Raw genomic sequence first — 25,144 nt, 5'->3', positions numbered from 1 at the left:
AGAATGGGCATTATTACAATGGGGCCCACGGGATGCACAGGGCCGGTAGCCGTATTTTGCGCACCCAAAAAATACATATGGTTCTATGTATGAGTCCTTATACCCATGACCGTGTCTGATCTGCATTTTTTGTAGATACCACATGGACCCGTTAATTTCAATGGGTCCAGATAGCACACGTATGTCATCCGTGTTCTGTCCGCATCCAATTGTCTGTTTCGAAAATTATAGAACATGTCCTATTCTTGTCTGCGGTCCTGTGCACGAGGCCTTGGGGTGCGTTCACATGACGATGGGACTGCTGTGCCCGCATGGTGGACCGCAAACAGAGGATCCGCGAAACGCAGGCACTGACAGTATGCACCCTGCATTGTGGTGCAGACCCATTGACTTTAATGGGTCCACGATCTGCAGGATGCAAAGCTTGGATATGTTCTAATCTTTGCAGCATGGCGGCACCGACCAGAAAGTTTGGGTCTGTGCCCCCGCACCGCAAAAGATTTGACATGTTCTATCTGGCGGACCGTGGAACTCGCGACGCCGGGTGCATACTGCCGATGCCTGTGTTTCGAGGTGCATATGGGAGGTGCCCATGTTTAGCAGATCCATTGTTTGCGGTCTGCAATGCGGGCACGGCCGTCCCATGGTCAAGTGAATGCACTCTTACACAGCAGCCAGCAACTGGGACAACCACTAGGGGCGCTGCAACGTCACTGAGCATCCGTTACTAATGGCGGATACCAGTGTAACTCGGAGATAGCTAACTAAAAGATTAAATTGCATAACACATGGGGGTAAGTGACAGACTAATATTTCCAGGTATTTGGGTCAGAACATTGGGATAAACGATCCTTAATAATCAGGGTGCTGTCACATTGAACGGAGCTAAATGTGTCCCCTGAACATGAAGAAAATCTGTCAAAAGAAAAATGCTCTAGTTACAGCCGTGCCTCTGGGAGAGATTTTATAAGCCGCGGCGCCGGCAACCGTAGTCAATGATTCATTATTTTATTAAGAGATTTTGTGCTTACAGCTGCCTGCACTTATACCCCATGGAAGAAATCACTGGCTTGCAAATTATAAAATGTACTACATACTGGCGCTCAAACGAACGTGATACATGGACGGCCCGGGGTCAGCCGGAGATGCTATTTCCAGCGGCTTTCTGCTCTGCTCACAGAAGGGGGTCTCTCGTGGGGGACCACCCCTTAAAACAAGGCGCTTTATTGTGCTGCGCACCTGTGTTACTTGCATATGAGGGAGAGCAAAAATGGTGAGGAATTAAAGCACAAAATGAACTGAAAGTCTGCATAAGGTTATTTCACATAAATCCGGAAACCCCTTAAAGGACTTGTCCAATTTCAAGAGGAAACCGGGCAACTCAGGGGGTCAAGTTGTAATAAAGAATAGTTACCTGACAGATTCCGCTCCGCAGCTCCGGTTCTCTCCCAGCTGGGGTGGTGACATCGCGTGGCCACTGCAGCCAATCACTGGCCTCAGCTTGACTGCAGCAGTCACAGGTTGTCACCGCGTCATTGGGGAAAACAGCGAGATTGGTCAGGTAAGTAATCAGCTGTTATTTAGTACTATTCGCTCCCCTGGGTTGTCTGGTTTCCACCTAGAACAGGACAACCTCAGTACTGAGGTATTCTCCTCTTATAAAGTGATAGCATACCACAAGACTATGCCAACTCTTTATGATCCGTGGTGGTCCAAATCCGGAGAATGAAGGAGATGCTTCTTTAGCGCTGCTTTCCCTTCTAAGTTCTCCCTGCACAGCAAGACCTGACAACCTGGCTCTGCTAGGCCCCTTCACTTAAAGGGCATCTGTCAGCAGTTTTGTACCTATGACACTGGCTGACCTGTTACATGTGCGCTTGGCATCAGAAGGCATCTGTGTTGGTTCCATGTTCATATGTGTCCGCATTGCTGAGAAAAATGATGTTTTAATATATGCAAATGAGCCTCTAGGAGCAACGGGGGCGTGACCATTACACCTAGAGGCTCTGCTCTCTCTGCACTAATTGACAGGTCCTGGCATTATGATGTTTTTTACTGCCTGGTCCTGTCAATGAAACTGGAAAGGGCATGGAAGTTGTAGAGAGAGCAGAGCCTCTAGGTGTAATGGTAACGCCCCCGTTGCTCCTAGAGGCTCATTTGCATATATTAAAACATAATTTTTCTCAGCAATGAGGGCACATATGAACGTGGGATCAACACAGATGCCTTCAGCTGCCAAGTGCATATGTAACAGGTCAGCCAGTGTCATAGGGACAAATTTATCAACGCGGTCGTTCCCCTGCACAGTGAAGGGGTTCCATTACTATGTTGCCATAAGGTGGGACTTCCAACAATCCTAAGGTAACGGCATACTCTAGCGGTATGGCATTACCGTATTCTTCACTTTATAAGACGCCAAAAGTGGGGGGAAATGGTTATGCGTTTTATAAAGCGAATAGTGAGCGCCTTCATTATGGAAGTGCTCACTAGTATGCATTAGGTGCCGGGAGCAGGGAAGAAGCGCTGCAAGCGCGGTCTTCTTTGCTGGGGCCGGAGCAAGAGCCGCTAGGAAAGCATTACTTATACAGGCCGCTATGGACGATCTACATATGTATTACATCCACAGGACAGACCGCAGCGGCGGTCCCTGGTAAAGAGGACTCCAGTCGATGTACTCTACACCCTGATATCTTCTATAGGACAGAGCGTGTAGACAAGTGCATGTAATGCATACCGCACCGGCGGTCCCTGGGAACACTACCCAGGATTATACATTACTATAGAAGATATCAGGGTGCACAGTACATCGACTGGAGTCCTATTTACTAGAACATATGCAGCTTTCACCCCTGTTAATAGCTCAGATGCAAAATGCGTTGTCGCTCGGTTTACAAATTATTGTCAAGCAGACTGTCGCCCTTTATATAAATCATCTGAACTGAGTCTCCGGGAATAAAATCCGCTATCGGCTACCGTAATTACACAATCAATGTCAATAAGCTAGAGATAAACCTCTAACGACGCTTCGGGCGTTCGCCGCAACCAGGCTCCGATCAGCTCCCAGGAGCAATTTCATGGACAATATGCCAGTGTTCAGCCGTCATAACAGAGACATGAGCAGATGACTGTGCGCAGTCGGGGGTTTCATGAGGAGCATTTACTGGCGATCTGGCCAAGCAGAAACATGGGACAGGTTTTTTTTTTTTTTTTTTTTTAAACTTGCTAATTTTTTGGTGTTGAATTGCCGATTGGGTGTTATCAGTTAGAGGTGTGTGTCTCAGCAAATTCAGACACTGGCAGCCAGGGGTACACCTAGCCTTTCTGCTACCTGAGGTGAAAACTGAATGCCAATTTCTTCACCTAGCCCCTTTGCCACAATGAAACCGCTCATTGCCCATGGCCCTTCCGCTGCCCCTACCTGAAGCTGCCTGAGGTGAACGCCTCACCTGGCCTCATTGGTGGTGCACCCCTGTAAGACTGGGCATGGACACATACCCTACTGGCAACACCCAGTTATCAATTCAGGAATAACTTCTAGTAGGAATAATAGAGGGATGGCACCGCTTAGGGTACTTTCACACTAGCCTTTCTCTTTTCCGGCATAGAGTTCCGTCCTAGGGGCTCGATACTGAAAAATAACTGATCAGTTTTATTCCCATGCATTCTGAATGGAGAGCAATCCGCTCAGGATGCATCAGGATGTCTTCAGTTCAGTCTTTTTGACTGATCAGGACAGAGATAATACCGCAGCATGTTACGGTTTTATCTCCGACCCAAAAAACTGAACACTTGCCTAAATGCCGGATCTAGCATTTTTTTCCCATAGGAATGTATTAGTACCGGAATGCCGGATCCATCCTTCTGGTCTGCGCATGCGCAGACCGAAAAAAGGTGAAAAAAGTAAATGCCGGCTCTGTTTTTCTGGATGACACCGAAAAGACGGATCCGTCATTTCAATGCATTTGTAAGACGGATCAGGATCCTGATTAGTCTTACAAATGCCATCAGCTGGCATACGTTTTGACGGATCAGGCAGGCAGCTCCGGCGATGGAACTGCTCGCCGGGTCACTCCGCCGCAAGTGTGAAAGTAGCCTTAGAGATATAAGAATAGAGGGTCCAGAAATGACATTTAAAGTAGAATACAATTACCGTATTTTTCGCCCTATAAGATGCACTTTTTTCTCCCCAAAAGTGGGGGGAAAATAGCATTGCGTCTTATGGGGCGAATGCTGCATTTTGCCGAACTGTCAATGATACGCCGCGATGCCGCGCGGCGGGTGTATCAGCTGAGAGGGAGGAGGGGCTGGGGGCCGGCGTTTGGTTTTATAATGACAGCGGGGCTCGTGCAGTGACTGTATTCTACTACACGGGCCCCGCTCACTGTATATACCGTAATCTTATCTATAATTGTGGCATTGTTAATAGTAATCAGCGCCTGTATTACTTACAACAAGCGCTCGGTAGCAGAGAGGACGGAGGAGGCAGGCCGGGAGGACGGGCGCTGGCAGCGCGAGTCACTACGTCACGCGCCTGCGCCGCCCACTTTATGAATGAAGCAGGCGGCGCAGGCGCGTGACGTAGTGACTCACGCTGCCAGTGACCGGCCTGCCTGCTGCCTCCTCCCTCCTCTCTGCTACCGAGCGCTTGTTGTAAGTAATACAGGCGCTGATTACTATTAACAATGCCACAATTATAGATAAGATTACGGTATATACAGTGAGCGGGGCCCGTGTAGTAGAATACAGTCACTGCACGAGCCACGCTGTCATTATAAAACCAGATGCGACCCCCACACCATGTATTGGGGGTCATTCATACTACAGGGACACTGTTATGGAGGGGATCTTTGGATGACACATATGTGTCATCCACAGATCCCCCCCATAACAGTGTCATCCAGAGACCCCAATAAGAGTCATCCAGAGATCCCCATAACAGTGTCACCCACAGATCCCCCATAACAGTGTCACCCACAGACCACCATTAGTTCAAAACCCACCAAAAGCGCACCTTTTTGTTAAATATTTTTTTACTTTTTTCTCTCCTCAAAAACCTAGGTGCATCTTATGAGCAGGTGCGTCTTATAGGGCGAAAAATACGGTATTTATTAAAACAAACAACTCCATGTCACGAGCGGTGACAGCTCCTCTTTGGAAGGGTACTTGTACCGATTAGAAAAAGAAAAGGGTCTGATTTTGCCCCTCCAGGAACAGCGCCATTTTTTTCCCACTGGGGTGGAGTCTGGTACTGCAGCTAATTTCCATTTAAAGAGGTTGTCCTAGGATCAACCCCTTTAATAATCTTATATTGTGGTGTTACAGTTTAAGAAATTCTCTACCAAAGTCGGTAACCACTGCACGTCAGGGAAATTCCGAACATGCAGATGCAAACCTCAAAAGTTTAGGACCACACCTTCAAAAAAAAAAAAAAAAACTAAACCCCCCCCAAAACAGAAATCCAACTTCCAAACATGAACTCAGTAATGAGTAGCTCCGCCGTTATTGTTTATCACTTCAAAAATTTGTTTCGGCATGCTTGATGCAAGCGTTTCCATGAGGTGAGTGGGAACATTTCTCCAAGTGGTGAAGACGGCTGCACGAAGGCCATCTACTGTCTGGAACTGTTGTCCATTTTTGTAAACTTCCCTTGCCATCCATCCCCAAAGGTTCTCAATTGGATTTAGATCAGGGGAACACGCAGGATGGGCGAAAAGAGTGATGTTATTCTCCTGGAAGAAGTCCCTTGTCCTGCGTGCATTGTGTACTGTAGCGTTGTCCTGTTGAAAACCCCAGTTGTTACCACACAGACGAGGGCCCTCAGTCATGAGGATTGCTCTCTGCAACATCTGGACATAGCCAGCGGCCGTTTGACGCCCCTGCACTTCCTGAAGCTCCATTGTTCCACTGAAGGAAAAAGCACCCCAGACCATTATGGCGCCCCCTCTACTGTGGCGCGTAGAAAACATCTCAGGTGGGATCTGCTTGTCATGCCAGTAATGTTGGAAACCATCAGGACCATCAAGGTAAAAAAAAATCTCATCAGAGAATAAAACTTTCTTCCACCTTTGAAGACGTTTTTTTTTCTTGGGTCTTCCACATGACTTTTTTGTTCCATAAGCCTCAGGATCATTTAAGAAATTCCAAATGACTGTCTTACTGCGTCCCACCTCAGCAGCAATGGCGCGCTGTGAGAGACCCTGCTTATGCAGTTCAACAACCCGACCACGTTCAAAAAGGGAGAGTTTTTTGGCCTTTGCCATCACAACGTGTGACTACCTGACAGAAAATGACAATGAATCCAGATCTTTGCACAGATTTGGCCTTTTAAAGGCATGTGGTCCTAAAATTTGGATCAGCTGAAAAACAGCCCGTTTCAGTTTTATCGTTATTTTCAATTAATTGAATGCTCAAAAAATGTTTTGTCTCACTCCCATTTCTTCTTGTTGCATGTTGAAGCTCTACTTGGAACCTTGTTAAGATCCAACAATGTAAAATATGATTTTTTGCCATTTTTCAAGTGGTCTTAAACTTTTAATCAGGACTGTATTTTTACACACAGTTTACAATGGTAGAAAGGAATGGAGCAAAAGCAATGCTAGCCTTACCAAACCCATGCCGCCCCGATTCTGAAGGTTCTCTGGTCCCTGCCAGCCTCCTTGGTTGACCAGGACCCAGCAATGATGTGGAATGCTGACATGTTGTCATTGACTGTAGCGGTAACGTGTCGACATCTCCAGGGTCACTAATGCGGCCATGTTGAGTCAACATGACGTCACTAGGTACAGAGACCAGCTGGAATCGGCAGGGGATAGGTGAGTATTACGCCGTGTGTTATTTTTCCAACTTTGTAAGCAGTTTTGAAAAAAAATTAAAATATATATTTTTTTTTTCACGGTCTTGAACAAACCCTTTAATGCTGACACAAAACTGAAGTTCAATCCAAATACGCCATGTTATAGAGCAGGAGGAGCTGAGCAGACTGATATATAGTTTCATGGGAAAACTTTTAGATGAATAATAGACAACTTATACTAAATCTCTGCTTATTCTGCGTAAAGGAGTCATGTGGGCGGATATTACTGATTAGGACCTCCCACGTGACTCCTTCGCTCAGACTGAGCAGAGATTTAGAATAAAATACAAGTTATATAGTTTTATGGGAAAACTTTCATTATAACTTGTTTCTTATTCATCTAAATCTCTGCTTATTCTGAGTAAAGGAGTCATGTGGGCGGTGCTAATCAGTAAGATCCGCCCACATGACTCCTTAACTTTAGCTGAATAAAATACAAGTTATACTAAAAGGTTTCTCATAAAACTATATATCAATCTGCTCAGCTCCTCCTGCTCTATAACTTGCCGTCTTCGGATCGAACTGCAGTTTCATGGTGACCGGTCCGAATGTCGTGACACTACAACTCTCAACATGTACTGGAATCAAAAGCTTATATTAAAAGAAAGCAAGCCGGCGCCAATAGTTCTTATCCTAAAAGGTCCAGAAATATTATATTTACTGGAAGATGCAGCCTCCCAAGACTGATGGTAAAGCCAATTTGCTATGGCATTAGCACAAAAATCGGGATATCCCAGCACAGAAGATCCTCCAAACAGCAGCTTATTATATTAAAGGAATATTGATTCAAGATGGCGGGAAAGCATCTGAAGGAAGGTGCATTATAATGCATGAAAGCACTGGGGCGGGATAATCTCATCAGAATAATGCAGAGTTGGGAATCACAAGCTATAATTTAGTAATGTGAGACCAAGCGACCATGAGATAAAGTCCCTCCTGCCAAGAAAAAGCAATGCCTAAAATGCAGCAGGGGAAGGTGCGCCAGTGGCTCCATCATCGCTTTTATGGACGTGATGTCATGCTCAGAACAGGGCTCCATCATCAACTGACCAAGGGGGCTTTTAACAATATTACAAATTTAAAGGGGCTGGGGGAACATTGGGGTTCTATCGCTAGGATATGCCACCAACATCCAATAGGTGCAGGTCCCTATATCTAGAACGGAGCCCGCAAAGAGAAGTAGAACAGCTCATGGGTAACTGCCCTCCGTTCATTTCTATGGGACTGCTGAAAATACCTGAGCAGTGTCTCGGCTATTTCCATCAGCGTCATAGAAGTGAATGGAGCAGTGGCCGCGCTTGCGCTGTGCGTTTCCCATTGATTTCTATGACACTGAAGAAAATAGGTGAGCGTACTGCGCGGCTACTTTTGACACTCCTATAGAAATGAATGGAGCGTAGTCATGCATCTATTCTGCGGTCTGCTCTTTTGAAGTTTGTGGGCTTCGTTCTAGAGATAGGTGCAGGTGCCAGAGGTGGGACCCACACCCATCAGACAAAGGTGGCATATCCCAGCGATATGCCCCCAATTTTTGTATTGAAAGCCTGAGAATGTGACTTTCTTCACCTTGTCCAACTAAAAAAGTGCAGTGTGCCACACAAAAAAGGTACATGGGATGCGGTCTATCACAGACCCTATCCCTAAGAGAAGGACCCCCCCATAAATTAATCCCCAACTTTCTGGGCCAAAAGACTCCTCCAAGGGGGAGCTGAAAAAGAGCCGTCTTGCTCTTGCTTCCACCTGACCTGCCATGCCAGGTGTTTGCCAAGAGCCTGAGTCGAGGGCACCCACGCCTATTAGATATTGGGCATATCCTAACTATATGCTCCCAATGTATGAGAGGGGCCAACCCCTTTAATGGGTGAACATGGCTTTTCATTAGATAAGTGGCTTAGGCAGGGTGCTGAATCTCCTTCAAGAGACCAGTCCTGTATGGAGACTTACTAGGAGTACTCCATGGTATGGGGACTCATTCGTAATGCACTATGGGAAACAAATATGCAAAGAGGTATCTCTTGAGAAAAGGGAACGATCTCGCCAGCGCCATCTATTGGAAGTGGCCTCCTATGAATCAAGATCTGACTTTCCAACAAGTCTTGGGATTTGACAAGGGAACGTAGCCAAGATAAGAAGGCTTGTTAGAAGTCGGATCTCATAGGCAGCCACTTTCAATAGATGGCAAGATGGTTCTCTTTCTTGGGCGATACCTCTTTGCACATTAGATAATTAAAAAGGGCCCTGATCAAAATGAATAAAAAGCCTTAAAGTGACCCTCCGGTTCAAGAAAAAAAGATATATATATAAATCACATTAACTGGGGAACACAAAGAACTTCTGCATAGTGACCTCTTTTAGTGCCAATTTCTGGGTTCCTCTTCTCCAAGATGGTAGCACGACCACCTCATGCATACTGCTCATTTGGTAGTTCAAAACACTTCCTGCTGCCCCCGGATTGGCCCGCAGTGCTCATGTAAGCAGTGCTGGCCAATCAGAGAGCAGGTCTGGTCAAGCAGGGACTGTCTTGGACTACTAATGTGTAATCTGCGAAGAGGCCATCTTAGATGACAGAGGAGAAGCCAGGGAACTGGTGGATCTGCAGCTGAAAAGATGGAAAGGAGGTCTCCAGATACGTGTTCTGTTTGTTCCTCAGTTAGGATGTGATTATTTTTTGATAATAGTTCTATCATGGCAAACGTGAGGTTAAGGGGGTTTTCCAGGGTCTTGATATTGATGATCTGTGGAGGGTCCAACACCTCGAGCCCTCACTGATCAGCTGCTCCCCACAACCTAGCTCTTGAATGGTGCAGGAAGCACAGCGCCATTCAAAGTGTAGTGGACGCACAGGGTTAATGCAGCTGAGCTGCTGAGGTCACTTCGAATGGAGCTGTGCTTCCTGCTCCAAAGTAATAGCTCCAGCGCCAGAACAGCTGATTGGTGGAGATGTGGGGTGCCAGGCCTCCACTGGTCAGATAGATCGGAGCCAAGAAAACCCCTTTAACTAATAACAACAAACAGTGGCAATAAGGAGAGAGAGGCGCTCATAGGATAGTATATCAAGTGAACAAAGGGGGCAAAATTGGTCAAAAATGGTTTGCACCGAATTGGGTGCAACCACAATAAGGTTGACTTGGAAGTAGTAAACGGTTGGTGCAGCCTGAACTTGTCCGATCGACTGAGGCGGGAGCCACACCGCTAATCGGGTAAACAGTAGAAGTGAGAAGACGCCGGACCATCAAGGCCAAGTGGACGGACAACAGAGGGCGCACTGGACAAACGGTTGGTATTCAATATGGAGTTTACTGTATGACCTAGACCAGTCATACAATAAACTCCATATTGAATACCAACCGGTTGTCCAGTGCACCCTCTGTGGTCAGTCCACTTGGCCTTGATGGTCCGGCGTCTTCTCACTTTAACTAATAAAGCAGTGGTATTGAATTTGCATTCTCTAAGCACTCCTATGGAAATTTCCAAATAGGACTCCTTGAAGAATACGATAGTCTAACTTATACCGATCAAACGTCACAAGAAATAGCCTAAAATATTTGAAACGCGCCGGTCAGGCACAATGATGTGACAAAACCCAGAGAGCCTTCATTCTGCAGCAACAACTTGTCATTCAAACCGGCTGTGGGGTCCCTGGGATGCAATTAAAGCGGTAATATAAGCATATGTCAGGCCCAACTAGCGCAGATTTAACAAACCGTATCCCCTGGCAGGATTTCGTCTGGCCCTTGGAGCGGTGCAGCTACACGATACACTGACAGAAGGGAAGATTCTGGGGGTGATGCTCAAACAAGGCAATCGTTGGCGTGTATACTCTTGTAGATCACATCTGACATGGAACATTGCATACCGTGATGATCTAGGGGCCTGGTGCAAAGGCTGATCTGTTCTGACCGCCTACACCCCCCGCTGACTACGTGAGCAGCGGTATAGGAGGATGATACTTGACCCATATACATTCATATCTAATGATTCATCCAGCATAACCATATTTATGTGCACTTGGCGGCAGTCGCGACAGTCTGCAATATAGGTTTACGAGAATGGCAGACATGATTGACAGACTTGTACGGGTTATCAATCAACTAGAGATTGTGATGACCATAAACTTAATGGGGCTCTCGGGGCTACAGATATTGATGAGCTATCCTCAAGAAAGGCCATCAATATCAGATCTGTGGGGGTCCTACACTCAGCACCCCCACCAGTCGGATGTTTTGGGCAGCTGCGGCGCGGGAAACTATACTATGTATGGAGCACAGCTCCATACATTGTGTAGTGGCCATGCTGAGGTACTGCAGCTCAGCTCCCATTCAAATAAATAGGAGCTGCGCTGTACTACGGTATGTCGGTGCCAGAAACCACACAGTGTATGGCGCCTTCTGCTTTCACTTCTTACACTGTACAGTTTTTCGGTGCCACTGCTGCCCGAACAGCTAATATGTGGGGGGGTTCCAGGGGTCGGACCCCCACCAATCTGATTTTGTTTGACGATAGGTCAAAAATATTGGCAGCCCGGACAACCCCTTTACCTGAGGGAAATATGTGACCTTTTTTTTTGCTGTAAAAAAGTCAAAGTTTAGCATGTGTCATTTTTGCAAAACAATTTGCAACTTTTAGTGATTTTACGCCACTCTGACCACTTTTAAAAAGGCAAGCGAGGGGCACGCCAGATTTATTAAATTCCACTTTTTTTAAGTTACAAAAAATTCCACCGTCTCACTACACTAGGGGGTTTTGGTAAAAAAAAGAAACCGGAGTAATATCTCTAAAAGTGGGATTTTTAAAGATGCAGCAGTTTTATCAATGTGCAGCGTTTGATCAAATTGCTGCAAATTACAGCAACGAAGGCTCAAGCCACCAGACGGACCTCAGATATTCCCCGTCTGATAAATCCCCGCCATTAATGACTTTTCTTTGCCTCAATTTTGCATAAAATTGTACCTTTTTGTTGTGGCTTCTAAGCAAAAAATGGCAATTTCTCTGCATTCGGTGAAGGCGCCCCAAGTCTACCTGTACACGGGTGCGGGTGAACGCACATATGATCCGCACTTATTTCAGTGCACTAAAATCTGCAATGTACAACAGGTTTTTGGTGTGGACTTGATGCGGTGTGCTGCAGATTTCTCTCTTCCATTGAAAAGGGTGAAATCGACAGCTAAAATCGCAAACATAACTGACATGCTATTGAATTTGGATAACCGCGTGGCAGGTCAATATCCGCACAGAAAATATCCGTAAAGCGTACATGAGATTAGTGTACACTTTGCTGGTGCTGTAATACTCTGCAGTTTTTCTGCACAGGAACCCGAGCTGAAAAACCGCACGTATTCCGCAGCGTGTGGGGGTGCCCTGACGGGAAACTCCCGCTCCAAACATGCATTCCTTACGGGCTTAGGGGCTCTGTTTGCCAAGCGGTTCTGCCTGCGTCACCCACAACCACTGCAAGGGCTGATGGAGCATACTGATACGTGCCTCCGACCAGGGGCGCCCAGACAGAAGACAGCCCGAGCAAAAATGCAAATTGGCTTCCGCAGAATATTTGGATCCATATAATTAATATTATAAGGGTACTTTCACACTAGCGTTTTTCTTGAGTTCCGTCATAGGGGCTCAATACCAGCCAAGAACTGATCAGTTTTATCCCCATGCATTCTGAACAGCGTTTTTGCAAGCTGCGGTATTATCTCTGTCCAATATTCCGGATCAGTTGCCGGAATGCCGGATCCGGCATTAATTTACATTGAAGTGCATTAAAAATACCGCAATGACGGATCCGTCCTTCCAGTCTGCGCATGCACAGACCGGTAAAAATGAGAAAAAATAAATAAAAATAGAAACTGATCCGTTTGTCCGTATGACAAACAGAGGCGAATCCGTTCTTGCAATGCATTTGTGAGACGGATGCATCCGGATCAGTCTACAAATGCTGTCCGTTTGCATGCAGATTGCAACGGAACTGCTTGCCGGATCACTCTGCCGCAAGCGTGAAAGTAGCCTAAGACTGTCGGAAGAGTTTGGAGATCATGTACTATCCATAAAGAGGTTGTGTTTTGATAGTTGTCATTCTACAGGTCTCGGTGCTGTTTCCAAGCATGCAGCCATATTGTGAACGTCCCGCCTAGTGGCGCGGGGGCACGGAGAGGATGAGATCTGTGACTGCGGAAGGCAGGAGCACCGGGCAGCTGGAACATCTCAGCAGGTTTTTCCTGACCTTCACTTTTTGCTGACTGAGTTGGCTTTTGTTACACTTTACCGGGGACTAGAGGAGCCAGCGGCAGGCGGCATTCCCTCACATCCAATTACGCTCTCTGCTAGACAAAAGTAGGTCCTTGCCGCATCAGTATTACCGCTACCAAGGGGCATTCTAACCGAACCTAATGTACAATCATACGGCTGTAGTGATTCTTAATCAGATTGGGCACTGATGGTTATTACCCGCAGAGAAGCTGACATCCTGCTCCTACCATACAGCTACTGAACCATGCAAATCCTTAACCCTTCCGCTTCCTGCAGAATACTGCTCATCGCTGACTTCGGTGCCACATAAATCTGAATTGTTATGCAGTGTTGCAATGCAGATTCAGGGTCGATGGAAAGCCGACTGACAACCTCTACTGGCGCTGTCACTGAACCCGTTACTGGTTGTCACCCGGCACCTGTCAGTCACGTGGGAAACCCAGATGTGAAAAGCAAGAGAATGCTTCAGACATGTGGGTAACTCTACGTCAAACACTAACACCCCTGGGGTGTACACGTATAGGTGCATGCACATGTCAGAACAGGCTACGGATGCGCGGGAAAAATCCCCTCCCTCATATGACTTTTTTTGCCTCAATTTTGCATAAAACCCATACGTTTTTGTTGTGGCTTCTACGGAAAATTTTCAGAATAGGCTACATATGAATAAGTGGCGGACGCACAGGAAAAAAAAAAAAAAAGTGAAAAATTAATGAGTGGAATTTAGATTAATGCAGCACTATCTTCCCATGGAAATATGAATACGGCAGAGGCTGCAGAGCTCTGTATGCAGCACACTCAGGAAAGCCCCGGCCAACACAAATCACTGCAAGCGACTTACGGGGACTTTAAAAGGGGAGGTGTTTGCAGGGTCCATGGAGTTGGCCTTGTCAGATGCACTGGTCCCAGAGATGCTTCTCCTTCGCGGTGACCTCTCGGCTGGCACCTCTGCGGAGGGAAAGAACAAGAAGAACGACATGAGAAAAAGGAGAGGCTGTCAATAAAAACCCATTCTGCACCCAGAACAAGAATGACAACTTTGCGAATGATAATGACAAGCATCTTTTTTTTTTTTTTTGTTTCATCGTCCAAGGTTGAAAAAACATAACTGGTCTTTACATTTCATGGTTTGATTCCTACGAGCAGAGTAAATAAAAAGAACTCCGCAGACGCAGAAAAGCACGCATCTCGGGGAAGAGGATGAGACTATATCCCGGGGCGGTGAACAGGTGCATTCCACCGGGGAGACTAGGAGTCCTTACAAGATAAACAGTTCAGCGAAACTTGCCCACGACTTGTAAAAAAAAAAAAATCGGAGGGGGGAGGGGGGAAATGCGGGGTAAAGGAAAGAACGCATTCATGACGCTACACAACTAGAAAGAAGCAGAAGGTCTTCAACATAGACAGAACCCATTAGTAACACACATACAAAGACGTTCGATACAGTACAATGCACAAGACAAACCAAAAGATGAAGACAAACATGACTAATGCAATAGGAGGGTGAACAATGAAGCAGCAGATTTCCAAACGTGCTAAACTTACATGTCACTGGCCGTCAAAGGGTTAAAGAGCAGCCTCGGCGCTTTACACATGCTCAAAGAAAACCAAAAGGCAACAAGGAAAGAAAAAAAAAAAAAATCGCCCCACATTTCTTTAGGAGTACCTTTATCGCAAGTGCTACCCATTTCTACGTCAAAGGTTGGGCTGTATCCAACTTCCGAGAGGCAACAAAGAATCCCACACATGGGACCGGATTTAGATCTTACGCAGCTCTCCACCGGTCCTCGGGAACGTCGGGAGGAATCGCTGAGCCCGTGCAGCCTGGCATAGTCCACTCTTCCGGGGGAAACTGATGCAGCAGAGGCGAACAGTCCCGGGCTTTTGGCCCAAGGGATCCGTGCTACTTCCAATTCCGAAAGAAGAAGGATCTGATCCTTCTGCTCCCCCTCCCCTGCCAGTGTGCGGAGAGCCAGGAGATACACACACGACTGCAGCTATTCAATCAATTGCCTGATCTGCACATCCTCATTAGATATCAAGCTATTTACAGATGCTCAAGCTCTCCGGCATTTAGTGGGAGAAAGTGTCATCAGGGCTCCCCAGTCTGTGCAAACAAGAAAGCACTTACTGAAAAGTGCCGCCAGTCTGTGCCAGTGCAGAGCAGCTCCCCCCCAAAAGGACAAATTAGCAGTTATCTAGGCAATGACACGCTCCGAGGGGGTAAATATAACGAGAGATGCAACGGAGACTTGTCCCTGTCTAAGGAATCAATAGCTTAAAGCAACATGGAAAGCTCAATGTATCGGTGGCAAAAAATAAAATAAAATATAAAAGGCACAGAACATCAAACTTATGGGTCTAATGACACAACATAAACAGTACGTAAAGAATATACATAAAAGGGAAAAGCAACCGAAAACTACTGTTCCTTCTGCACCAGGACTCCGAAAGACAGAAGAAGGAGAAAAAGAAAGACTCTATTTGATAACCAAGACAACAGGGCACTCGGACATTTCTAAGCCTCTTGCAAAAGAGAAAGAACACAAAGTCGTTTTTGAGCAACACAATCTCGTGGCGTCCTGGATAAAACCACAATAGTCCTGTCCGTCCCCCCCCTTTAATATTCCACGATAATTGCCTCCTCTGCAAAATTACAGCTCACTCAGCAGCCGGAGAAAGGGATGTTTGTTAAAGTGAAAATGCAGTCCCTGTCTCCGATATTACCAGCCTGCCACTTGGACTCTTCCTCCTTGCATCTCACTGGCAGGCTCAAGGTTTCTGGCTGCTGCTTTTTTATGTCCTTTGCACTTGCTCAAGTAATGCATTCGGAATCGTCTTCCATGCAGATCTACCAGAAAGTCGTTGCTATGTTGAGCAGAGGCTGCGGTTCCTAGGAGCTAGGACAGAAATCTATACCATCGCAGCTCTTCCAAAATTAGACGTCTCCCCCCCCCCCCCCTCTCGTCCATCCCCAGCTTGCTGCACGCTACTCTTGCATTATCACCTGCTGCAAAATCAATGCAGCCCTCCTCTGCTCAATAGCTTCTATTTCATTTCTTATCCTCTGCACTTAGTCCAGGGGAGGAATCACCAGCAACCGACAAAGACAAAAAAGAGGGGGTATAGAGGCATTGTCTAGGCAGCATGCCAAGGGGCAGGAGGAAAGGTTCACTTTGCACACAATATCAAGCAAAAAAGGAACAAAAAGGGGCTGGGAAGAACATGCAAAATTAGACTGAATGTTACAATGATCCAAAGTTACTAACGCTGGGCAGGTTGGAGCGGTTACAGTGATAACAGGCAGGACTGGATTACAGAACTATGACAAGAATTCATAAACAAGAAATAAGACGGAGGTGATGCGCAAGAATCTGCAGCGAATCTTCAAGACAAACTAAGGGTACGGCCATATGCCGATCCTCCGCAGCAGAATTGTGTGCACAGGATCCGCATCATTTACAGTAGCTGCGGACATTGTACATGGTGAAATTTGCACAGATTCTACATCCACAGCAAGTCCATTTACATTTGTGAATATCTGTTGCAGCTTTCACTGTTTGCACAATGCACAAGGTGAAATCTGCAGAAAAACGTGGTGTTCTCGCACCGAAATCCGCACGATTTGGTGGGAAATCCGGATTGGCCTTACTGAGAGGGGACGTTCCCCAATGAGCGAAATCCACAGCATTTCGACAGATCATCCTAGTTATGACACTGCCTTACAGGGTATCTACCTACAGCTGGCGCTAGAGAGATAGTTTGCTGCCTTCTGGATGAGAGTTAAAGGCGTTGTCCGGGCTTTTTCCATTGATGACCTCAGGATAGGTCATCAATATCAGACTGGCGGGGGTCCGACACCCCTGCTGATCAGCTGTATGAGGAGATGGCACGCGCAGTGTGCATGTGTCGTCTCCCATCGAAGCTGTAAGTCTATGGGACAGCAGTAGAGGACAGGAAAAGAGGAGGGAGACTGCATGTGCGCACCATCTCCTCATACAGCTGATCGGCAGGGGGTGCAGGGGGTGCCGGGTGTCAGACCCTGCTGTTCTGATATTGATGACCTATCCTGAGGATAGGTCATCAATAGAAAAAGCCCAGACAACCTCTTTAAATTTATATACTTTTCTTAGGAAGATTTTCTTACAATATCTGGACCACAAGGAGAACTAGAACCTTTCAAGAGCAACAATTATGACTGTACATTTGTCTGAAACTGGAAAACACATCTGCCACAAAAAAATAAAGTACCTGAGTTAAAAAAAAATAATAATAAACAAAATATAAAATACAATCATAACTGTGAAGGAACTGTTATGTTTGAGCTTCCCTAAAGTTTCTTTCAGCCATATTATTCCTCGTTTCAGCTGCATAGCTAGATGCATTTCTCTCAAAAGCAAGGGGTGTCTCCCTTCTGCCAGTACTCTATGCAATGATCTTACTTCCCACTGACAAAACTTATGCGAAATGTGCGTGGAGGTGTGTCTTGGACCCTTTGCTTCATGCTCCTTTAAACATGTCTACAGGTTGGTTATTTCCCTGATTTATACGTTTTTTTTATAATAATTACTGGGGTTTCCTCCTGCCCCTCCGTTTGTCGTATAGTGACTGGGGAGCAAAGGGATTTTTAAGTGGGGGTCTAACACAACCCCACTGCAGTGCTGGGTCTACTGGGTAGGATTTTCACTGCATGGAATGTTACGGGTCTGTTAACCCCTGAGTTATCTACATGTATTCTCATCTTTTGTGGGAGTGTGTTTATGTGGAGGGCTCTCCACTTAGTGCAGCATTGGTACAGATTATTCCATAACTTGATGTTTTTGTCCCATTTTTTATTATAATTTATTTATATATATTTATATTGCAATAAACTTATTTTTTCAGCCTTTATGCCTCTTTTTCTCCCTGTTCGCGGTTTATGTTAAGGTTTCTCTATACGCTTACTAAACCAGGAGCAGGTTGGACGATTCCCCCCCCCCCCCCCAGGCCTGCTTTCTCTGGAGCACTGAAACCTATTTTTTTTTTACTACAGCCTCACCAGCCAGGCCATGGTGATGCCTATGCCAAAATCTTTATACTTAACCAAGTAGAACAATACAATAAACCAGAAAAAAAAGTATCAGATGTTTATGGCCAGCTGCCTTCAGAAAGTGACATTTTTTGACCCTCATCTGTATGACCATGCATGTTCAACTCGGGTGACAGCATACATGCTATTTCAATGACATCTCTGTGGTTGGAGCATCTCATTAAAAAAAAACTGCTGGTCATGCACATTAGATATAAGTTGGCAAAGACTTTCTAAAAATGGTTCTAGTGTCTTTGTGACTGGGCAAAATTAGATTTTAAGACTCACTGGACATGACTATTTTGTTTAGGGGAAGTACCGGTTCTCCTTAAAGGGAACCTGTCACCAGTTTTATGGTGTCCTAACTAAGGGCAACATAAATAAGTGACTGATTCTCTTAGCAAAATGCTGGGTCACTTACTTTAATTGACCCAGTCAATCTGCCAACATCTTGTATTGAAAAGCTCCAGCTGATAATGATGAGTCATGAATATTCATGAGCTCCTGACTCTCCCTGCCTACCTGCTGCTGATTGACAGTTATTTTCCATATGAATCAGCAGCAGGTGGGCAGGGGAGTGGCTATAGCTCACTGGACTCACTGACATCACACTGGACTCAAATCAGCTCATTAGCATGTAGCATGCGGCATCTTTGTGTGTATATTATGAGGTAACCATCTGTCACACCCGTAAGTGAATACATCTAAGGTACTTTTTAGTAGTTTATGATTGTATATAATTAGTTAGATTATAATCAAATATCCACATGACAGGTTCCCTTTAAGTAGACCAGCAGTGTATGGATATTTCTTGTCAATGCAACATGGGAAAAGGTATGTAAATGGGTATCTCCCAGAGACAAAAGAACCGGCTTGCCAGCCACACCCAACAGTTGTCCTTTTTCACTTGGAGATACCCATTTCCAAACAGTTTTGTAGTACATGAAATGGGTCATAGAGTAAATATCTAGTTGTTTAGTCGCAAGGTCTGTTGATTGATATAGAGGTCTCCTACCTCCGCAAAACCTTGCATATCCCACTGGACAGTATAAAAAATGCACAAATGAGGGATTGAATAGAGATTAATCTTGATCAACCCAAGGAAAAGATTTTTACACCAATATCATGGGCTATGCCTGATATTGCGATTCATCTGAAGGGGGGTGCAGCAATGCCAAGACACAGCTCATGATCCTGAAGGCTCCTCTTCGAACATGTGCTCTACTATGCCATGCTGTGACCTCGCAGCTCCTTGAATATATGCTGTTACTGGACAACTAAAGCAGGAGCGTTTTTCTGATCTCAGATGCCCCCTTTGACATATTTGCATACACACTTGAACGCTATTAGGATCACTATATATAGAAAGCAACTTGCTCTGTAGGCTTCGTGGTCTTTTAATTGATGTGGTGCAAAGCTTCCTACCACAGAGTATACAACCACCATTGCCTACAGAGAGCTCTTCAGCATCAAGTGAGGATCCAAGGACAGTAATAGCATCATTTACAGGTTGGAAGAACCACCCATCATACGAGATGCTTCCATCATCTTCTTCACTGTCTCCAGAATAATAGAACAGAGAGGCAAGAGGAGATAATTGGATATTTTTTCCTCAGTTATGTGACATTTCCAACATCAAAATGTTACTGAAGTTAAGGAGATAAATGCGTTGTACCTGAAGGCCACCGAAGTCAGATCTACTTTGGCAAATTGTTTTTTTAGAGCTTTTTATAAGGTCGGCTCAACGGTAAGTAACCTTAGAAAGCACGAGCAAGTTATATGAAGACAGATGACATCAGGTAGAAAGGAGAAGCCTCAGCGTACAACAATAGAAGGTCTGGGAGAACTGCAGAAGCAGGATTTCACTCTAAGACCTTAAAATCTGCTATTTTTGTAAACTTTTTTTTTTGTTACCAAGGAGCATAGAGGAATGGAGTCTTGGTGGCCCTTCTTGGAGATATAGTAGTACCGATCTGCATATGTATATTGACAAGCTGTAAGGTCATTCGATATGTTGTGTTACAATATTTATGCTCTCCAGAAGATTGGCAAATCAATGCAAGACCAGAGTATATTTCATGGCTTGCTGATGTACTACAGAACGTAATCATGGCATGTTAAGAAAATGCTTTAGATTATCTTTATGTTGAATGACTTACAGCTATGAAATGCACATTTGGCTATGAGTTCCTAGGGCGGAATCAGGGGTGTAACTATAGGAGGTACAGAGGTTCTGGTTTGCACCTAGGTCTTGATGTCTAAGGAGATCCAATTGCCACTTTGCCCCCAAATAGGACACCAGCACTGTCTACTATAGTGTGTGGTCTACCAGCACATTTACCTCTAAAGTAACATGAGCCAGACAAGTATCAATGAAATGTCTACTGGAAGGTCCTAGGCTCTGTCTATAGAATCATACATCCTCAGGAGATCCTGAAGGTTCCTCTCAGAACATGTACCATAGTTTGCCATGTTCTGACCTCAACACAGCTCCTTGAGTATGCGCAGGGTGATGGACATAAAATAAAAGCAGGATAAATTCTGATAAACTCGAGACGTCACCGGTTCCTTCTGTGGCCAGGTTTGATTAGTGCTCAGGGACTATACTTCCCATAGTTTTTTCTGTTTGCTCATTTACTGTAAGAGGAGGGATCTACCTCTACAGAGATGGGACAACTGCATGGAGACTGGTGGAAGAACCTCAGGCTGACAATGTGCATGGCCAGTCAAGGAATCCCTTCTATGCACCATGTCCTTACATCTCAGGCAGGAGGATGTGACCTGTGGACCATGTAGAATCCAGTAGACTGTATGCTACAGTAGCACCGATTTTGCATTGGTGACTCAAGCTTTGCTACATCATGCAATAACCCCTAAAATACTGTTGCAAATTGAGAGATGACATCCATAACAATGGTCTGTACTATGGATATCCACAGGACAGGTGATAAATGTAGGATAGCTAGGGGCCCCATCAAGCATGATGAGGAGTGTCCCTTGTTACTCTTAACCAAAAGGCCGTGAAGCAAGCCTGCTGCCACTCCCTTCACCGTTTGTGCAACTGACAGATACAGCCGAGTACACCGCTGGGCTGCTTCCATCAGCGGTGTTGGCTTTGAACGGAGTGGCAGTGCGCAAGCTTGACACTACTCCATTCAAATTCTTCTATGAGAATTGACTTTTACGGGACAGTTGTGTAGGTCTGCTCTGTGACCTATGTATAGGTCAGGAGGGAGTAGATAAGCTCTCATATCACCTATTGTGAATGGTGGATCCTGTGTTATCTATACAGAGGTGATATCTCTCATTGTAATCCTGCCTGTAATAATGAATGAGATAACTGCAGAAAAATGATCTGTACAGACTAGGGAGTGGTGTCTTATTAGGTTTAGTGGCCAGTGCAAAAAAAAATTAAAAATGTAGGATTTTTTTTTTGTTTAGATATTGACATGGAAAATTAAAAAAAAAAAGTCACCAAAAATTCTTTCAAAATATGTTTTGCATTTAAAGGGCCTCTGTCAGCAAATTTGTACCTGTTACATGACCACTTGGCAGCTGAAGACATCTGTGTTGGTCCCATGTTCATATGTGCCCGCATTGCTGAGAAAAACGATGTTTTAATATATGCAAATGAGCCTCTTGGAGCAACGGGGGCGTTGCCATTACTCCGAGAGACTCTGCTCTCTTTACAACCGCCACAACCCTCGGCACTTTGACTGACAGGACCAGGCAGTGTAAACGTCATCACGCCTGGGTGTAACTTCTCCTAAAGTCAATCAAAGTAGAGAGGGTGCAGCAGCTGTAGAGACAGTGGAGCCTCTAGGTGTAACGGCAACGCCCCCGTTGCTCCTAGAGTTACATTTGCATTTTTTTAAAACTTCACATTTTTCAGCAATGCGGGCACATATGAACATGGGACCAAAACAGATGCTCGTTAAACCCTAGGTCATTTTCTGATGACACATTACCTTTAACACATTCCATAGACTTCAATAGGTGTTTTACACTGACAATATGGAGAAGAACGGCACATGCTGTATATTTTATATGAGCATCATATAAACTCCATAGATTACAAGCGACTCAGGAATATGAGCCTGACGAAGAAAACGCTATAGATAAGGTTTTTTTTTTAACATATAGAACATAGGTAAGTTTGGAGAATTAGACATTAGCTATTCCCCTTACCGCCAATTCGGAGAACCTCTCCGCGGACATCTAACTGCGCACTCATTACTGTCAGAGCGCATCCATTTTTGTATTTTTCTGCACACTTATTAATAACATATTTCTATCATCTCCACAAATGAGAATCTGGAGTCCCAGGAGTCTATTTTAGATGTCTAATTTCTGGAGGGATCTAATAAATATTCAATGATAACATCACAGAACAGTTTAATAGATATAATTATTTGTCATTACAGGATATAGAGGAAAAAAACATATATCCCGAGGAGAAGCAGGAAATGATATTTCCGTCTCTCGGGCATGCAAATGGCTGCACGCTATAAGAGAGCGGACGACACTCTACATTCCTGTACTGAGCAAAGTTTTTAGTTGTGTCTACTTTATGCAAAAAAATATATAAAATCAATATAAAATCAGCTGGCTAATTTTATTACTGCTGGAGAACCAACTAAAAAAAACGGAAGTCCTGTTGGCCAGATACTGCGCCCCCAAATGGAATTAGGAAGTGACAACGAACAGCCGAACATACGTATACTTGAAAATACCAAATATTACAACCAAAGTCCCATACCCTAGGAGATTTAAAACAAAAAAGACAAAAAACACCCCCCCCCCCAAAAAAAAACCCCACCATCACAGAAGCATGTTTACCTGAGCTCTTCTAATCAGTGCACTCCTAAGCCTGAACTGGAATGAAGATCCCTGGACCACTAAGGACATGTTGGGGCCTGTTCTGGAACAATACTGCACAGCTCAGGTACGTGGGAGTCCATATCACCGTTATTTTTCAGTTCTTTTGATCAGTCAGAAGAACAGAAAAATAAAATAAAAAACCAGATCCTGTGCATCAGTTATGCACATTTGGCATCCGTTTGAGCCATTTCCGTCTGAGATCCGTTATTTTAGACAGAAAAAAAGTCCTTCATTCAGTACTTTTTTTTTCCCTGCTGAAATAACAGATCTCTGACAGAAATGGCTCAAACGGATACCAAATGTGCAAGAACAGAAAAATAACAGTGATGTGAACTCCTGAACTCCCCTCTAAGGGCACTTTTACAAGGGTGGTTTTCTGCCCCTGATGAGCGCAGATCGTCAAAATATAACAAGTCCATCAGAACCCACTAAAAAGAGCTGTCTGATGAAAAGTAGTCTAGATTTTTCCAAACCAGCTCCTGGATCTGAATACTTTTGTGAAGAGCATGTACTGAAAAATTACCTATAGCAACCGAGTTATTCAATAAAATGTATCTGTATAGCGCCACCTGCTGTTTATTCTTTCCCTTATTTCTCTGTCCACCTCACTGAGGTGGACACACACGCTCAGTTTCATCCTCCAAGCCCTATCTTCTGTGAGAAGCTGTGACAGTCACAGGGACAAAGTTGCTGCAGAAAGGACACACTCCCTGAGCTGTCAGTATGAAATATATCTAGCAGAGCAACTCGAGCAATGAATGGGGAGATCTCTGGATCCATGTGAGGTACAGGGCTGGTTCTAGCTTTGTTAGAAAGACTGTCATATACTATATGATGTTGGACTTTCATTTTTTTTTACATTAATGATGGGATAACCCCTTTAAGGACCTTTATATGGACAGATGATAGTCTGAATGGATGCATGAACGATCTTCCAATGCTTATGATGGTTAGTGTGGTTGTTTTCTTCCATTATTGTCAGCAGTAAATCCCTGTTAAGATGAGATCAGCTGACAAACAACCGACAAATAACACTTTTCTTGTTTGTCGACTGATCGAAGTGATGATTAGGAATAACCCATGTCCGACAGGTTCCCCCAAAATGAACGGAGCTGCAGGTCGAACTTGCACACGGCCACTCCTCTCATCTGTTTGGGACAGCCACTCCTAGCGAGTACAGCGCAACTTGACATACCGGTCCATTCAATTTGGAGGGCACTGTGTATATAAGATGATTTAATACACTTTGTTAAGGTCTATAACCTAAAAAAAAAAAAATATATATATAAAAAAAAAATCTCGCACAGGATAAAAGATAACTATTACACTAAATCAGTGAGGTTTCATCTGTAGGACCCCCACCAATCTAATAGTTATCCTCTATCCTGTGGGCGATAACATGAAATAATTGGAATACCCCTTTAAGGGTCCATTCACATGTCTACAACTGTTTTGCAGTCCGCAAAACACAGACACCGGCCATGTGCGTTCCGCATTTTGTGGACCGCACATGGCCGGCACTATAATAGAAATGCCTTTTCTTGTCCATGGCTGCGGACAAGAATAGGACATGCTCAATTTTTTTGCGGGGCCGCGGAACGGAAGTGCGGATGCGGACAACACACTGTGTGCTGTCCGCATCTTTTGCAGCCCCGTTAAAAACGAATGGGTCTGCACCCATTCCGCAAAATTGCGTAACGGATGCGGACCCATTATGCAGACGTATGAGTGGACCCTTAGTGTGTGTTCGTGTTTTTTTTTTTTTAGGTAATAAAACTTAAATCAACATGTATTAAATAATTTTATATACCGCCAACATATTCTGCACCAGTACAGAGAGTGTCACTCCGTGCCCCGGGCACTCGCTCCGTACAGTACTGAAACAAAGTTTTATGCAAATCGACTTTGGATGTTTCATCCGAAGTCGATTCGCTCATCGCTAATGGGAATGTCTGGCTGTGTCTCTAGAACACTATTTAAAGAGCTGGGATCTGAACGCTCCGGGGTGCCAATGCTGTTCACACCTTCAGTGTTACATTTCTTATAAATTCAGGCTGTAAGCAGATATGTGCACAGAGCGTTGCACTTCCAGTTGC

At 44.9% G+C, this 25,144-nt stretch overlaps 1 protein-coding gene across 9 annotated transcripts in view; it reads right to left on the bottom strand.

Annotated features, from left to right (window-relative positions):
• Nucleotides 1-25,144, bottom strand: part of RASAL2 (RAS protein activator like 2) — a 281,186-nt gene that overhangs the window by 65,077 nt on the left and 190,965 nt on the right. For 8 of the 9 annotated variants that reach the window (XM_044300543.1, XM_044300544.1, XM_044300545.1 and 5 more), the window contains one exon: nt 13,941-14,047. In XM_044300543.1, the coding sequence (XP_044156478.1) occupies nt 13,941-14,047 (107 nt within the window). Of the gene's footprint in view, nt 1-13,940; nt 14,048-14,765; nt 15,088-25,144 lie in introns of those variants that run through there. The other variant, XM_044300547.1, reaches the window with a different exon arrangement.

Source organism: Bufo gargarizans, chromosome 7 (assembly GCF_014858855.1).
Source record: "Bufo gargarizans isolate SCDJY-AF-19 chromosome 7, ASM1485885v1, whole genome shotgun sequence".
In the NCBI taxonomy this organism is placed as follows: Eukaryota; Metazoa; Chordata; class Amphibia; order Anura; family Bufonidae; genus Bufo; species Bufo gargarizans.
The sequence above is the reverse complement of the archived record's forward strand: the minus strand, read 5'-3'. Positions and strand labels throughout refer to the sequence as shown.